Source organism: Harpia harpyja, chromosome 23 (assembly GCF_026419915.1).
Source record: "Harpia harpyja isolate bHarHar1 chromosome 23, bHarHar1 primary haplotype, whole genome shotgun sequence".
NCBI lineage: Eukaryota > Metazoa > Chordata > Aves > Accipitriformes > Accipitridae > Harpia > Harpia harpyja.
The window spans coordinates 337,690-354,698 of NC_068962.1; the positions used below are offsets into that span (position 1 = coordinate 337,690).

At 40.2% G+C, this 17,009-nt stretch overlaps 1 protein-coding gene across 2 annotated transcripts in view; it reads left to right on the forward strand.

Annotated features, from left to right (window-relative positions):
* PLBD1 (phospholipase B domain containing 1) overlaps positions 1–17,009 on the forward strand; it is a 40,687-nt gene that overhangs the window by 16,669 nt on the left and 7,009 nt on the right. For both annotated transcript variants that reach the window (XM_052774530.1, XM_052774531.1), the window contains 5 exons: positions 24–162; positions 6,826–6,990; positions 8,173–8,317; positions 15,049–15,249; positions 15,360–15,500. In XM_052774530.1, the coding sequence (XP_052630490.1) occupies positions 24–162; positions 6,826–6,990; positions 8,173–8,317; positions 15,049–15,249; positions 15,360–15,500 (791 nt within the window). The remainder of the gene's footprint in view (positions 1–23; positions 163–6,825; positions 6,991–8,172; positions 8,318–15,048; positions 15,250–15,359; positions 15,501–17,009) is intronic.

Here is a 17,009-nt window from a genome sequence, read left to right on the forward strand (position 1 = left end):
CCAACCTGTTTGTTCCTCTGCAGGAAACAAGATCAATGGACAAGACAACAAATCAGAAATAATAAGGATGACCCATTTTGGAGGCATGCTGGCTATATTATTGCACAGTTGGATGGTCTGTACATGGGAGCCCTCGAGTGGGCTAAACTTCACAAACAAACAGTAAGATTACTGCATCTCTTTTTCAGTAGCTGGGGATGGGATGTCAGAGGACAAAGATGGGAGAAGGGAATATGATTTAAAAAAAAAAAAAGGATAATCAGTGGCAAGTACTCATTCTGCATGCTATTCTACAAAAACTTCAGTGGCTGTTCAATGTAGGTAATGTGACTGAGCACTCGGGTCATGCTACCACAGATGCTTTGCACTGGACTTGGAACCCTGGGCACTCACGTGCTGATTAGATTGGGGGTGGCTCTTTTATCCATGAGCAAATGTTGGAAGGACAGACACTTCTAAAGTGCTTGCTGTTGTCACTTTACAATTGTTACTGTGCAAATGACCCTCTAGGTATAAAGAGTAGCTGCAACAGCATGAATCAGCATGTAGGGAGTGTATTACAGCTTTCATTCTTATTTCCAAGCATCAGATTTCAAATCTTAAAAGCCTCTCTGTTTTGGAGTATGTTTTAGATTGCTAAATGTCTTCTCCTTTTCTGTCTTCTCAGTCTCCCATTACAAAATATATAGTCAGTGCTGTGGCCAGCCAAATGGGGTAGGTTTTTTGTTGGTGGTTTTTTTTTTTGTTGTTGTTGTTTGTTTGTTTGTTTTTTAAAAATCAAATTAGAATTGTGTTTTGGATCATCAGCTTGTGTGTGTAATAGCACAGCTCCTTTAACTCCAGTAGAGCTATGGCAATTACAAGGCTGTCCTTAAGTCAAATGTCTAACAGGTTTCTCAATGTGAGAGGGAGGACTTGAGTATTTGTAGTTGACCCTTTTTGTCTTGGTTTAACCATATCAAGCATTCAGAGAAGTTGGGAGTCCTCAATTATAAACAGTTGGGTTTTAGTAAAATGAACACCTTTCTTGCATAGAACTTACTCTGGGGCTTTCAGCTCAAACTAAAAAAAAAAAGTGTTCACAATAATGGAAAAATCCATGCTGTTGGGCCTGAGTTATAGGGAAGATACTAAGAAACCTTGACTTTCTAGGAAGAGAACTCATTAATTCCCTTTCATAACACCTGTATCTGAAGACCCCTGCAAAGCACATCAATTTCTTTGGCTGCTTCAGAATCCTTTAGATTCAGATGGGGGGGAGGAGAAAGTGCTGGTTTGTGTCTGAGCTATTTCTTTATAATAGGCATGTCCTACCTGCAACGTGTATTCCCTGATACTTATTTAGCTGTGTATTTGATACTAAAAAGCACTGATCTCTGAAGTGACCGAGTCATTTTTATCCTCTTTTCAGAGATCTCATCAGCATGCTTATATAAAAATGGTGCATTTAGTGAAAGTTCAGACATGTGGTTCAGTCTGAAATATTTGTGTCCTCTGTTCTTGAATTATATGCAGTGGATATATTTATTTATTTTCTCAAATGTGCCTGGAGCAGTTGGTGGGATTTATTTTGACTCCTTCCTACGGCATTCACAAATTTAGCTTTGGGTATTGTCACCTATGTTGAGATCCATATCTTTTTATTTGAAGCAAAAATGTTCCCTGTGTATGTATTTCTCACTTGAGGTGGTGCTGCAGTTTCCTCTGTTTGCCAGAGCCAGTAAGTTAACATCAGTCTCTTACTTTTGAGTATAGTTTAGACAGCTGCTCTTGCACCTAGGTGTTTGGTTTTCCTTGGCATGAAAATGATACCTGACAGCTCTGCAAAAGTACATGCAGTTCACTTTGTTGGATACCATGCTAATTTTTAAATACTTTTGGGAGATTAGGCTACAACAGTGCTACTTGTATACATATTTACTGCTGTTAGGATCCCCTTCAGGAAATAAAGAGCTTGAAGATCGTTGCTCTGAGCTTACATGGACAATAAAAACAGGTGCAGATGTAATGTTACTGACTAATATTCTAGCTTTGACACATCCATTTACTTAAGAATCAACCCAACTTTAAACTGTTGGCATTTAAAAAAGCAAACTAAGCTAACAACCACCCCCCCACCCAAGACCAACAGTATCTTCCTTATTCCTTGTGATTAAAGAACTTCTGCCCTCCAAAGAGGCTGTTTTCAACTTTGCTCTTGCAGTACATGTTATAAGAATGTTAAAAAGGTTATTTTATTTAATCCCTTAGATTGTTAGTAAGTAGAATGTTTGGCAAATAAGTTCACCTAATAGATGATTATTTTTTTTTTTTTTTATTTCTAAGTACTTCGGTTCAATTCATCCAATGTTGATTGGCTCTTTCTTTGGGCAACAACTGCAGTAACAAGTATTTACTACTTCCACTAGTAATTTCTCACCTTAAAAAAAATAATTAAAAAACTTGTTACTGAAAGCCCCCACAACAAATTCTGCATGTTTTTAAAAGCAAGTCTCATTCCTATTGCATGTTTTCCTTAGTGCTTTGAGAGTCTCTTCTTCCCTCTTTCCTTTGGTAGATACTACTTTTGTTTCATTAAAAAAAGAATCCTTTCTATATGTGTATTGTCATACGATTATTATTGTTGGTAGCAAGTTTATCTTTTGCTCTCTAGTGGTGCAGTAGTTTGGATTCATGGTGGTAACAACCATTAGAAATATTGAGAATCTCTCATGTGTGGGTTGTAGTGTTTTTATTTTCCTTTTTTACACCTTCACCCTTCCCCAAACAAACCAAACCCCCAAACCCCCAACCAAAACAGAGCCAAAACCCAACACATGACAGGCTGTATTTTGTTGCCTGATGTTCTAACTGCTATTGGGAAAAACTATGCATACTTCTAAATTCAACTGATTACTCTGTGTGCAGAGGGCAATTTCCCCCCACTGCCCTAAGCTTAAAAGAAGAATAAATGCTGCAGAAGAAAGGCTGGGAAGCCTTTTTCCTTAACTCCCAAAAGATCAGAGACATGTGGAAAGATCAGACATGTGGAAGAGGAGGAGATGGATTTCAAAGTTCTTACGTGTCCCCCCCCCACCCCACCATGAATGGACCAAGTGTTCTCCTGAATACTGAGAAGTGGATTGGTTGACAAGGGTAGGCCAAAAGATCTAAAGAGGATGGAGAAGAGGAACTGTGTTTACAAAGTCTGTGGCAAAGTTGAATAAAATTGTTTCCTTTTCAGGAGAATGGAAACAAGCTGTTTCAATAGCTAATCTGCTTTTAATTTTACACATTTCATGTGTCAAGGTTTCTTATCAGCGCTACACATACCTTTTCAAACTTGCAAGCAGTTGGAGTTTTACATTTTGGTGGATTAGTTGATATGCACTTACTTGAGGAAGACAAGTGAAAAGATCAGACTTTCTGTTGTTCTGTACCATGCATGGTAGTTTGAAGCTATGCCAAATCCACATAGTGCTTAAATGAGAGTTGGATTATGTGCACACAGGTCACTCTGAAATGTTCTGTTTTTCTTTCCTCCCCTAAACTTCAGGTGTACTTCACTTGAGTGTTATGGAACCATTGTGTCTGCCACAAATAACTGAGCCTTACTACAGAAAGAAAATTTGGTTTGAACTCTGAACTGTTTGATAGTAGTACTAGTAAATATTTTTTTTTATTCCTATATGTATGAAGGAAATGTTTTGTAGTGTACTGTTCTAAACTTTTTTTTTTTAATTGCATGGAGTCCGGTTTCCAGCAGGGCTATTTTAGGTAGGTGGTTCCATTGAGACCTACATTAAGGCAATGTATATTGTAAACTGCTGTATTTTGAATTTGATATTTACAGGTATCATTAAGAATGATGTCAAAATCTGAATACATTTTCATGTTAAAGTGTGACATTATTCCATCTGGTTTAGCAACATTTTATATCCAGTAAACAAACCCAGCCCTTTTGTCAAGACAATTTCTGAAGGAGGGGCACTCAAAGAACATTAAGCCTTTTCATCTGCCTAATGCTCTACCAACGCCGTGATTAATCTTGGGCTTGTCTACACAGGGAAATTACTCTTGAATAAGGAGGTGGCAGAGTTTTAAATACTACAATGATTCTAGGACAGCTCTCTATTTGTACTTCCTTATTTTGTACTGAGAATGCTCACCATGGGGAAGTTACTGGAAAACAATTGTTACAGAGTAACTTGTCTATTTTAATGTCCCTGTAGACAAGCCTTTAAGGTTGGTTGTCTCCTATCTGCTACCCTTTCTAAGTTTATTTCTCCTTACAGCTGATTTAACTGAAACTCAATTTGATTTTTTTTTTTTTTTTGGCTATTCAGGACGGTACCCTAGAGGAGCCACACATTCTAGCAAAGGGACTTTTGTTGTGGCTGTTACCACCTCTTTGCTTGTCAATTTAGCTCGTTCATTCACTCTTCTTCAGGATGTAAACCATGCATGCAAAGAGTTTTCCTGACATTGCTGTGTGAGATGGGAGAAGGTGATTACAAAAGATTGTAATATGCCCTATGTTATATGCTTCTTATAATGCACACTTTTTTGTCTAATTTTTGCTAGTGGACCTTGATTAACTCCTCATAGAGAAGATTTCTCCATGTATCCTGGAAATCCCCAAGTGGGGTGCTCAACCTTGTGGCAGATGCCTCAGGCCACTCCTGAAATTCCTAGATTTGGCCTGCATTGCAGACAGCTGAGTCTCCTGTTTGAATGCATTATTTTAGTGAGACTCCAGAGAAGCTCTGTGCAATGTGCTTGTGTGATGTCACAGAGCATCAGAAAATCTTAAACACAAAACCAGGTTTGTGCAAGCACAGTAATGAATTCTTGGAAATGAACTGGAACAAAATTTGCTTGCCCCTCTGAAGGGGAATGAAAACAGAACCCTAGTGGGTGCTTAACAACCTAGTTCCTCTTTTACTTCTCTGATATTTTGGCTGGCTTTGGGAGCTGGCAGCCTAATCTCACCCAGTGGAGCCCTAGGAATTTACATAACCTTTGCTTCTTTGTTTGAGTGGGTTTTTCCTCCTGTTTTTTGGCAACCTTTCTGTGAGTATAGTTCTGATAGCTTCCTTGCTTGGCACCTTTGTTCTAGCTTGAATGGACTTCGTAGTAGTTACTGAATTTTTGACTTGAAATGACTCTAAGATAGCACAGAAATGTGAAACTTTTTTTAAATACACAGGCTGTGTATCACAGCACCAAGTGATGCTGCAGCAGTATCAGTGTAGCTACCTGTAAATGTTGCAATGAAGGCAGGTTTTATGGAGGAGAATACGGAGTGCTAGCAAATGTATGGCAAGTACATTTAAAATGTCTCAGGGCTGGCCGAGCATTCTCGTATGCAATCCTGTTTGCTCCCCTCCTGGTACTGTACAGTAATGCCTGTGTAAATTGGACATTGGAAAACAGCTTCTCCTCATTGTGTGGTGCGCTTGCAGACCTTTAAGTGCAGCTAGATGGGGAAAAATTGTGCTGAAACAGTGCCAAATCTCTCTATATGGATTCCAATGAGATAGCAGTTGTTGGGACTGGTTTGTAAATGATTCGTACCACTGAGTTGCTTAAAACTATCCAAAGATACATCTCTTGATGTTTGTCAGTTGTGGCCTTTGCTGTTCCCTGTTTGGGTCCTTATAGCAAAAACATGATGAGCTAAAGGAATGTAACATATATGAAGGTTTGCTTTGGATTTCTTCCTTAAACTATAGCTTCTGTTAGGGCCTTCCATGATGCATGATTTTAGTTGTGAGAATGGCTTATTTCTTTCACTTGTCTTGGTGAGCATTGTGGGAAGGTTCAATTCCTTCCCCTGTGATATATGGACTAGAGTTTACATTGGTTTTGGTTTTCCTGCTGGTTGTTCTCTCTGCCAGAACAGCAGATGGATAACACAGAATTCAGCCTTCTGAATAAAAAATCAATGGATTTGGCACTGTTTATTTCTTTCATGTCATTGTCTACCCTTTATTGGGGTTTGTAGAGAGATCAGCTATACGGTTTAATAATAATGATTTATATTGCAAGCAATATGTTTCTTTACTATATGATTATGCATTCTAAAATTACTATTCATAGCCCTACAGTGATATGTGTTCTGACTTCTTTTCCTTAAGCCTTGCCTTAACTAAAGGCATGGTGCAAGCAGGAACAGGAAAGATTTAGAAAACGGTCTTTGAAGGTTGAGGTTAGATCACTGTTAAGCTCTTATTTTTGAAGAGGCAAATTAAGAGAAGGTTCTGAAGACCATGTTGCACAATGAGCTGTGTAGTTAACCCTGGCTAGCTCCAACTGTAAGGGGTTTTCGAAAGTGCATAGCAGAGTGCCCTTTGACTGACTTCCTTTCTTCAGCTAGTTCCGTACGTGATTAGTATTGTTAACGTATCTTGCTTCCCTGATTTGTTTCCTCCTCCTCAGTCCTGAGGATGTCTTAAATTGCAGTCTTTATAAAAATCTGAAAACTCCCAAGAGTGTTTGTTAATGTAAGGCTTTTCAAAGACATCTAGATAAACAAAAAAAATCTAAATCTTACTATTACCCCAGCATAACAGTAACAGCAGACTGACTGGTATGCTGTTTGCGAAGATACACAAAAGTTTCATCAGTTAGCATTGCTAATGCCACTACAAGGGCCAGACCCGTAAAGATACCTAGGTGTCTCACGCCACACTGAGTTTGAGCATCTGGGCCTTGTGAGCAGGTATTTCATAGACCATGTAAGAGCTTCCTTTAAGAGCATAAGAAAAATTTTAACAGCTGAGACTGACTTGATGCTTCTCTGCCTGAAAGTGCTTTTTTGTGGTCTTTTCTCCCTTTCCTTAGCCACTGAGCATCTTTGATGTCCAGTTTCTGAATGCAGTTGGAGACCTGTTGGACCTCATTCCTGCATTATTTGAGTATTCTGCACGGAGTGGACAATGCAATGTGGAGCCAGGAAGCCATGGGAAATATCAGTGGGATATGGGTCACTGCTCTGCACTCATTAAGGTGAGCACCAAGAACTTAATCTCCAGTGACTGTGTTGATTTGTAGTGTCATGAGTCTGCGTTTCTGGAGTCTTCAGTGTTTATGTTGTGTGTGCATAAACAGACTCCTGTCAATTAAGGTGCTTTTATGCAGTTGTCATTTGTGCCTCTATAGGATTTTGGGTCCAGTTTTTCTCACTTGTGTTCAATGGCAGGGAAAAACCAAACCAAAACAACTAAGGAGACTGACAATGAAAAGCTACTAGAATTACTAGGGAATGGGGAACTACCATGGAGAGGAGACTGGAAGAGTAACTTGTTTCACCTAGCCAAGTGAAGTCTGAAAGGGAGTATTGCAAACGTCTACAAATACACTCGGCAAATGAGCAGGGAGAAAGGGAAGAGGGTTACTTAAACTAAAGGACAGTGCTAGCACAGGAACAAATGGGTGCAAGCAGGTGATGTTTTCTAAGTGTCAATAGTGATACTCTGGAACAGCTTTCCAGTGGGAGTAATGACAGAAAAAATGCTTTTAAGATAAGTGTCTGATACATCATGGTGGCAATTAAATTTTTCAGTTAAAATTATCAAGGATCTAGTCAGCATATGGAGAATCCATGTATCTCAGAGCAACAATATTCACCTTAAATTGAGAAGCATTCATTCAAGGATTTGCCTACAGCAAGAGGTTTCTGAGCTAACAACAAATCTTAGAACCAGTGAAATACTTTGAAAAGATGTACTATCATAATATATATTTACATTTTCAAATTGAATTTACTTGCATTTGCTTCTGTACTTTAAAGTCACCCAGAGGCATTTTCAGAGAAACAGCACGTTCTAAGTTAATGTTGGATATGTTTGCAGAGAGCTGATCTGAGTGTGTAAATACAAGTATTCAAGAGGAAACTGGGGAAACAAAACATACTATGTGATGCAGGTGTCCCAAAAAACCCTAAGCTGTTTCATTTTGAAAAATAACAAGTAATTATTTGAAAACAACATATGGGCAAGAATTCTTTCCAGAGGTTTCAGAAATTCATTGTTAAGTACACAGTTAAAAGCACAAGAATCTGCTCCTTCTTGAACAATGCAATTAATCAAACTACTCAAAACAAGTTGTTCTCCCAGTTTCTATCAAGTACAAAACATGCAGAGTATAGTAGAGTCTGAAATTGTTCATCTTTCTGCTTCTGTTTTCCAGGTTTTACCTGGATATGAGAATATATATTTTGCCCATTCCAGCTGGTTTACATATGCAGCCACACTGAGAATATATAAGCATTGGAACTTCAATATAGTTGATCCAGACACTACCACCAGCCGTGTCTCATTCAGCAGTTACCCAGGTAAGGTAAAGAAAACCAAAACAATGTAGATATCCAAGATGGCACGGACCATCTTTACTGTCTTGCAGATGTCTTGCCTATAAAAAGGATGATACCTCAACAAGCACTGACTTCAATCTACCTTAAAACTTTTAGCCACCGAGAGGACAAAATGTAGTCTTCAGTTTTCTAGCTTGAACATGATATTGTTGTTGTCATCGTCTTTTGTTGTTGATTAATCACCTTAAGTGCTCTGAATAGTACTAGTTAAATATTCTACCTCTGGCAGAAACATGCTGCTTTGAATTCTGCTCGTGTAGTCTGCAGTCAATATCAACTGTTGAACTCCTCACCTTGCCTATAGCATTCGCATGTTTGGTAATAACAGTTTTGTGGCATGACTCGTGCTGTAATGGGATTATTAGAGAGTATCAAACCCTAGCCATGTGAAATTGTATTGACTTCTTTGGTGTTGGGTTAGCAAACCTTCAGTTTTTTTGTTTGGTCCCCCCGCCCTCTTCCAGCTTGTCTATAAGGTGTTGCAGAGTGGAGTATTTTTTTTATGCTTATTTCATGTATTAGTAATATAGCCAGCCAGAATATTTAAAATCTCCCTTGGGAATATTAGGCAGCATATAATATTCTCAAGTTTCCTGGAAGAATGTTAGAAATTGCCAGCAGTTAATGTTTAAGTGGTAAAATATGTACTCTTGCTAGAGTAGCACCAAGAAATGTGAACATGAAAAACCAAAGCAAATCTAAAACTCTTAAGAGTGAGTTAGCATTGTGCAAGTTTTTAAAGGTGGAATTTCAAATTCAAAAATACCCAAACACTCAAGAATCTTCATAAACTTTGTAAAGTGAAGTATGTGCCATAGGAGACTGTCTCATTCTGATGAAATTTTGGTGGTTGATGATTTCAAAATGTGCTTTGTTCAATTACTGTGCTTGCCTTACTACAAAGGCAAGGGTCCTTCATGGCAGGGACTCCTGAGACTGTGACTGGGAAACTGTTTTGAAAAGCAGTTGCATTCATTTCATGTTGAAAGCAAGTCTTTTTCTGTGGGTTTCTGACATTCCTCAGTGACCCTCAGTGACCCTCAGGAAGGCAACATCTTCTGATGACTGAGATTTTTGCTTTGACTGAGGAGCAGAGGTATTCTGGTGAATGCCTGTTAAGCGTACAGCCTTTCAAGAGCTGGGGTTATCTCTGATTCCCTCGGACGAATTAATTTCGCTCACTCGTTGCAAGGAATTTTGCTGGGCCTGTGTAACATGGTAGAAAGCCAAGGTTTCTCTCTCAGCTCTGTTCATCACCTGAATGTACAGAAGGTTATTCTGGATCTCGCATCTCTCAGCAGAAATACTGTTGAGAGTATATAGTATATAGAAATACTAGTTCTATATACTAGTATGTAGAAATACTAGTACTATCCTTCAGGAGAATGTGGCTGTTTCACAACTGTTGCATGCTGCATTGTGCTGCAGATTCAAAACTGGGGATCAGGATCAGCCTGATTTATTATTTTTATTTATTTTTTTTATTTATTATTTTATTTTTGGTGGTTGTCTATGGTGATGTCTCTGGGTTGTTCCCTTTGTGGATTCTTTGTGTAAAGTGAAATGTAAGTCTTCTGTTTTGATGAGACTGATAAAGTGTGCTGTATGGGAGGGTACCTGAAAATCAGCTACTACTATGCTGAAATGCTCAGGGTCTGTTCACAAGTGTACAAAATCCCAGTGTGCTTCCCTGAGACTGTTGAGGTTTGCAGAGATGGCTTGTTTAAAAGCTTGCTTGTGCCAGGTAGACTCTGACATAGTGATGTGGTAAGGTGTACTTCTACCAACAAAATTGAGTTAGAACTGTTGCAAAACATAGTTCCCATGGCTACAGTGAAGTGTGAGGGGCCTGTGGTATGCAAAGTGTACTCACTGGCTGCCTAATTACAGGATACTATCACAAGCAGTAGGCAAGCATAATCCATTGACTACAGCAAATTGCATTAGCTGTGGGTGTAGTTCACAAACTTGCAGCTTTCCAGGGGATGAGTAGGCTCTAAAGCACTGGCTTGGTAATGATCTAGGGACATCACAGAGGAAGGAGGGAACTGCCAAATTCCTTTGCTCCGTGTTGTGATGAGGTGAAGCCTTCTATTTTTAGGGCATCTGACCAAGGAATCTGCAGGTCCTGGCCATGGTTCATCTTGACGACTGTAACTTCTCCCTGCATGCAAGTTCTCACTCTTATTCTCTGTCCTGATAGACACTAAGAACCAGTAAGAAAGGCCAAGCTAATAAGCTCTCCTGAATAGTAACATGATCCTGATGTACATAGAAGTATTGACTTTTGGAGGAAACAAAAAGCATTAAAAGACAGGTGTCCTTCCAGGCCTTCAGTGACACCTAAGTGAGTAATTAAAAGATTTCTGTCATCCAGTAGATTGGATATGAAGTAAAACTCTTCTGCTGTCCAAAAGCTGTGTCAGAAAAGCATGAAGGAGTCATTTGCCTCCTCAGAAGGAATGTGCCAACTCCCTGATTTCTCCTGGGGTCACAGAGTAAAATTGTCCAGATTGTTTATTTACTGAATTTCAAAAGACAGGCTACTACACTGCAAAAATTAATATTTGTTGTGAGTCAAAGGATATAAAGATTAGTCACTAACCATGATGCATGTCAGTGTGTGCATTGTGATACAGCTAGTGGGCCTCATGCTTCCTTGCTTCTGCTGTGTCTGAGCAGGTAGGAGGACAGGCAGGAACTGCAGAGTCCATCCCGGCTTCCCCAGCAGTTCCCCACATTCCTGCCAGCATGCTCAAATGTCCACTGTTACAGCATGTCCCCACTTTGCTGCTTTGTCCCTTTCAGAGCAACAGTAGCGCTGCAGAGGCACAGTCAAGTGGAAATGAATGGTAGTAATAATCTCTGCTTTTGCAGAATGATTTAGCCACTTGCTGCTCATTTCCACACTAATCCTCATCCTCAGTTGAAGTCCGCTCATAGTCTTAGCTTTCTCTTCTGTTGAAAGCATCTGTGCAGAGCTGCATGCATGACAGCTCTGTGAACCTCTGGAAAGAAGGAATGTCTCTGAGCTGAATGCTTGGGCACCACTGACTTAAGTGTCTTGTTCAAGCTCTGGACATAAATACTTAATGTCGTTGGTGAATCCATGCACAGCAGAGAGAACTTAAATTGTACAGACACGTTACAGTTGCTCACAAATGTTGAATGAAGCTATGCTCATTTAGGGGGGTAAGAAATGCGATGACAGCGACTAGGTAGGTGCTGTGTTTTGTGGGACATACCTAGTAAGATCAGAGAAAAAGCCTCCCCCGCAGTCACTGCTATACACTGTCCCATTGAGGCATTCAAACAAATGAGCCCAATTAACTGATGAAATTTGCAGTTTTTCTTGAACAGCAGCTCCCAAGATTTCTGTCTGTTTGGATGGACCTCTTATTGAACAGTTAGTTTTGAACCACATTTAAGAAAGAGAGTCTACCATTTGGACGCAAGCACTCTGGTTTGGGTAGTGACCTGCTTTCTCTGGGCTGAGCCACAGTCTTGTTAAGTATGTTACTCTGATTTTAGCTCTTTAAGCAAAACAGTTGAGAAGTTTACTGCCGCCTTTGCTCCTCTGGTCTGCTGTTGGGATCTTGCTTGGTTGAGACGGGCTATGACATGGGAACAAGATGGCACAAAGTTGTCTTGATGGATGGCTATACATGTGTTGCTATGGCAGGAGAGAGAAGTGACATGTGTCCTTTGTTTTGACGTAAACTGGTGTTAGCGCAGGATCAGAAAGTGCAGCTTTATCCTTCCCCACAGCCTGAGCAACAGCTAGGAGAAAGGAAACATGGAAAGGGTGGTAGCCCTTGTATTCAGGGGACCAGCTTGCTCATGAGGTATTGCCAGACCATTTCTTGCTTCCCTGCTCCCTCCAACATCTGTCTAAAACCTGTAGGGAAGCAGAGGAAAGTGTCTGATGCACTTTGGAGATGACAAGCCAGAGCTATAGTGTGGGACATGCTATTTCTTAGTGCCTAGGAGAGGTCTGCAAGTGGAAGGAAGGCAGCTGGCAGGAGTTCAGTCTTGGCATGAGAAGCATCTGCTGATGGGATTAAGAAGGCTAATCCAGAGAAGGCATCTCCTTTCCTATTGTCAAGTGTGTTTATAGCCCAGAGCATCAAGCATCTCAGCTGGGAGATAACTCTCATCCCTATGAAGTGATGGCTAGACCTCATGTCTCTTGACTTCTAGCGTGTAATACTGACCCTTCCTGTGCTTGACTGAGCACAATGACCTTCTAAAACACCAAAAAAGCTGTGCTATCTGGTTCAGAAAGCAGCAGCCTACCTCTCTAGGAACAAGAGTTGCCAGGAACGTGTTACCCCCCACATACTCTTTGGTGTGCTGACTCTCTGGAGAACACTGTGGCTCAGATTTAAAAAAATATTTTGCTTTGCTTGGCTGATTAATATTGTCATGATGAATGAAACTTGAGACTCTGGAAACTTCAGTTTTCCAGTGGTGATTGGAAACTCAATCTAAATGGCTCAGACCCAGAAGATGCAATCAGAAGTGCTTTTGCTTGTTTCTATGTAGGAAGAATCAGGTTCGTTGCGGGGGGGGGGGGCGGGGATTGATTGAGATTTGCTGACAAAAATGGGAGATGGGTTTACAGAAAAAATAGGTGAACTGTACAGTGAAATAACAGTTGACATAAAAAGCATTTTTAATTAAAACAGATCCTCATACATGCTTAAAAAGACAAGAATGACACAAGAGGACACCAAATATCTGCTGATATCTCTAGGCTTCACCCAGGTTTTATTTTTGTGGATCTCTTTCCCCTGTTCTATGTCTTTTAACTTCCCTTTGTTTCAGGGGTGCTTGAAGTCAAAATGGTAAATGTTGTCTCAGAATAATTAGGCTAGTAATAGTGTATCATGGAGGGCACACTGTATTCTAAAACATTGCAGGATAAAACTTGGTAAATACTAAGGCCCAGAAGGAAATCCCCTTGTTTTCAGCTTGGCTGAGCTTTGCAATTTATTTGAATTACAGAGTTCAAACTTCAGCTAATTCAGCATTATCCCTTGTGTTGACACTTGCTTTGAGTTGAGTTTTTCTGTTTTATCTCAGCTGTTGATTGAAAAAGAAGAAAAAACTATTCAGTTTGTTTTGAAGTAGGGCACTTAGCATTGGCATCCACATGGGAATTGGCTCTGTTTGTTTGTTTGGGCAAGCACTTGACTTGGTACACAACAGTTTATCGCTGGAGTATCCCATATCTTTGTATAAAATAGACTGGCAGAGCCAAGTTTAGAGTGTTTCTCTTCTTGTCCTTACTTATTTGAGAGAGAACCTTGCTGTTGATGTACATAATTTATTGACACTTTTTCTGTCTCTGAGTATAAAATACTAGGAACCATAAGCTGCCAGGGTTCTTTGTCTGTTCTATACTGACATATTTTTAGAGAACAGTTGACCACAAAGTATATTTTCCTGGGTTGGTTCTGATTTGAGAACTTGAGACTTTAACAAAATCATGCTGAAACAGAGCCCTTAAGCATTACTTTTGCTTGAAGGAGGTCTGCCTTTTGATGAAAACCCAGGAATAGGAGGCAGAGCTGAGTTGTCTTTCTGGCTGTCATAGGTTGCTGACCTTAGCTTGTTTGCAGAGTGCATTAATAAAGCTTGCTGTAGAAGATTTCATAGTGGAACTCAACTATTACACTGTTGCGTAGCATTTTAGCATTTTGTACCCTTTGAAGAGTGATACCATTAAAAGCTCATTAGCAAGAGAGCAGGTCCTGGATGACTTCCCCATCAGGAGCTCAGTTAACCTTTCTTCCCCAACTTGGCAGCCCTGTATCTTCTGGGGAATCTCAAAGTCAAATTATTTCTGCTTTGTAAGTAGTCACCATGCTATCCATGGCATTGTAGCTGACCTTTGCAGCTCTGTATACCACCTCCTGGCATGGGATCTGCAATTGGACCTAGTACTTCTGTTGGCATGTAACCTGGGAGGGAATCGTGCCCAGAGATCCATCGCTATGTTGAGTTTGCAGGGCTGATAGGCATAAAAAACCCCAATGACAACATGTCAGAAAGAGGAGTGGGTAAAACTCTCTCTCATGTACAGGATGTGGTTTATGATTTAAGAGGTGTCCATTTCTTGGAGATGCTTTTAAGAATAGTTAGGCTGGAAAAGATTAAACTAGAAGGACGATTTTTCTGCTTGCCTTGATTTTAGTCCAGAAGGGATTAATTTAAAGGAATACCTGTTGTCCTTACAGAATAAAAATCTAAAACTGAAACTGGTTGATGAAAATCTCTTTGTGGAGTTTGTACTTTTGTTTTGGTTTTCTTTGTTTTATTTTTTTAAAGGAATTTCTTGGAAACAAACACTCACTAGGCACTTACAGTATGTAATCCTCAGCATAAGAATAAGACATAGCTTGACATATGAAGGAGAAACTTCCAAGCTTGGGATGCAAACATGAAGCAAATGCTCTAGACAAAGAATTAGATTCTGTGTTGAAAGCATGACAAATGAGAAACTGTGCTGACAGGTGGCCTTAAAGCACTTGGCAGAATTCACCACCTCATCTTTAATATTTGTGCAGTTTGATTTCAAACACACATGTTGACTCATTCATATCCTCTTGGCTTGTCTCTCTGTCTTGTTCTTTGTGAACCTTTCATATAACTCATAGATAACAAATTTTGTATTATTGCTGTTTAAGGCTTTTTGGTGTCACTGGATGACTTTTACATACTAGGCAGTGGCTTGGTAATGTTGCAGACTACCAACAGTGTGTTTGACCAAACCCTCATGAAGCAAGTGGTGCCTGAATCCCTGTTAGCTTGGCAGAGGGTCCGCATTGCTAACATGATGGCAGATAGTGGCAAAACTTGGGCAGAAACCTTCTCGAAGTGCAACTCTGGTAAGTACACTTCCATATGAATCTTTGAAAAAAGGATGTGTTCCCTCTCCCCCTTGTACCCTTTTCCTTGCCCAGGCAGGACATGTAACTCTCTTTGCTCTCATGGCTAGGGACCTACAACAATCAGTACATGGTGCTGGACCTGAAGAAGGTCAAGCTGCAGAAGAGCCTTGACGATGGTGCATTGTACATTGTTGAGCAGATCCCAACCCTTGTGGAGTATTCTGATCAAACAAATATTCTCAGGAAAGGTAATGGCTCCTATAGTAGTTACTGGCTTAGGAAAGCCATCTCTTTGTGCCAGCTGATGGAGAATCGTGCTTTGTACCTGGGAAAGGTTTATTGAACACTAGTGCTGAGTTTCAAGTTAGAAAGCTTTATGTGAACATCCCTGTCCTGGTTTCAGCTGGGATAGAGTTAATTTTCTTCTTAGTAGCTGGTACAGTGTGTTTTGGATTTAGTGTGAGAATAAAGTTGATAACACACTGATGTTTTTTAGTTGTTGCTAAGTAGCACTTACCTAAGTCAAGGATTTTTCAGTTTCCCATGATCTGCCAGCAAGCAGGTGTTCAAGAAGCTGGGAGGGAGCATGGCCAGGACAGCTGACCTGAACTAGCCAAAGGGATATTCCATACCATAGGATGTCATGCTCAGTATATAAACTGGGGGGAGTTGGCTGGGAGGGGTGGATTGCTGCTCGGGCATTGGTCAGTGGGTGGTGAGTAATTGCATTGTGTATTCCTTGTCTCTTCTTGTTGTTTTTTTTTACTTGTTTTTTCTTGTTTTTTTGTTATATTCCTTTTCATTACTTTTATTATTATTGTTAGTAGTATATTTTATTTTACTTTAGTTATTAAATCATTCTTATCTCAACCCATGAGTTTGGTTTTTTGGTGGTTTTGGTTTTTTTTTTTTTTTTTATTCTCTTCCCCAGCCCACTGGGAGCGGGGGAGGAGTGAGTGGCTGCATAGTGCCTAGTTGCTGGCTGGGTGTTGTGGTTTAACCCCAGCCAGCAACTAAGCACCACGCAGCTGCTCACTCACTACCCCCCCCGCCTCCAGTGGGATGGGGGAGAGAATCGGGAAAAGAAGTAAAATGGTTTAATAGAACAGAAAAGAAGAAACTAATAATGGTAACACTAACAAAATGACAATAGTAATAATAAAAGGATTGGAATATACAGGTGATGTACAATGCAATTGCTCACCATCCACTGACTGATGCCCAGTTAGTCCCTGAGCAGCAATCCCCCCAGCCCCACTCCCCCCAGTTTATATACTCGACATGATGTTACATGGTATGGAATATTCCCTTGGCCAGTTTGGGTCAGCTGTCCTGGCTGTGTCCCCTCCCAGCTTCTTGTGCCCCTCCAGCCTTCTTGCTGGCTGGGCATGAGAAGCTGAAAAATCCTTGACTTTAGACTAAACATTACTTAGCAACAACTGAAAACATTAGTGTGTTATCAACATTCTTCTCATACCTAACTCAAAAACATAGCACTGTACCAGCTACTAGGAAGACAATTAACTCTATCCCAGCTGAAACCAGGACACTGGGGTTAAACCATGACAATCCCTCTGTGGCCAGGTCTATAACGTTGTATTCATTTCTCCTGTATGCTGTGGCAGAAGCAGGGGAGGGAAAAATAGACTTTACCTTCTTTCTTTCTCTTTTTTCCTGCTCTTTTTTTCTCTTATTACTTTGTCCTGTCTTAGAGACCCATGAGGAAAAAGGTGAGGTCTATTTGAAGCAGTACTAAA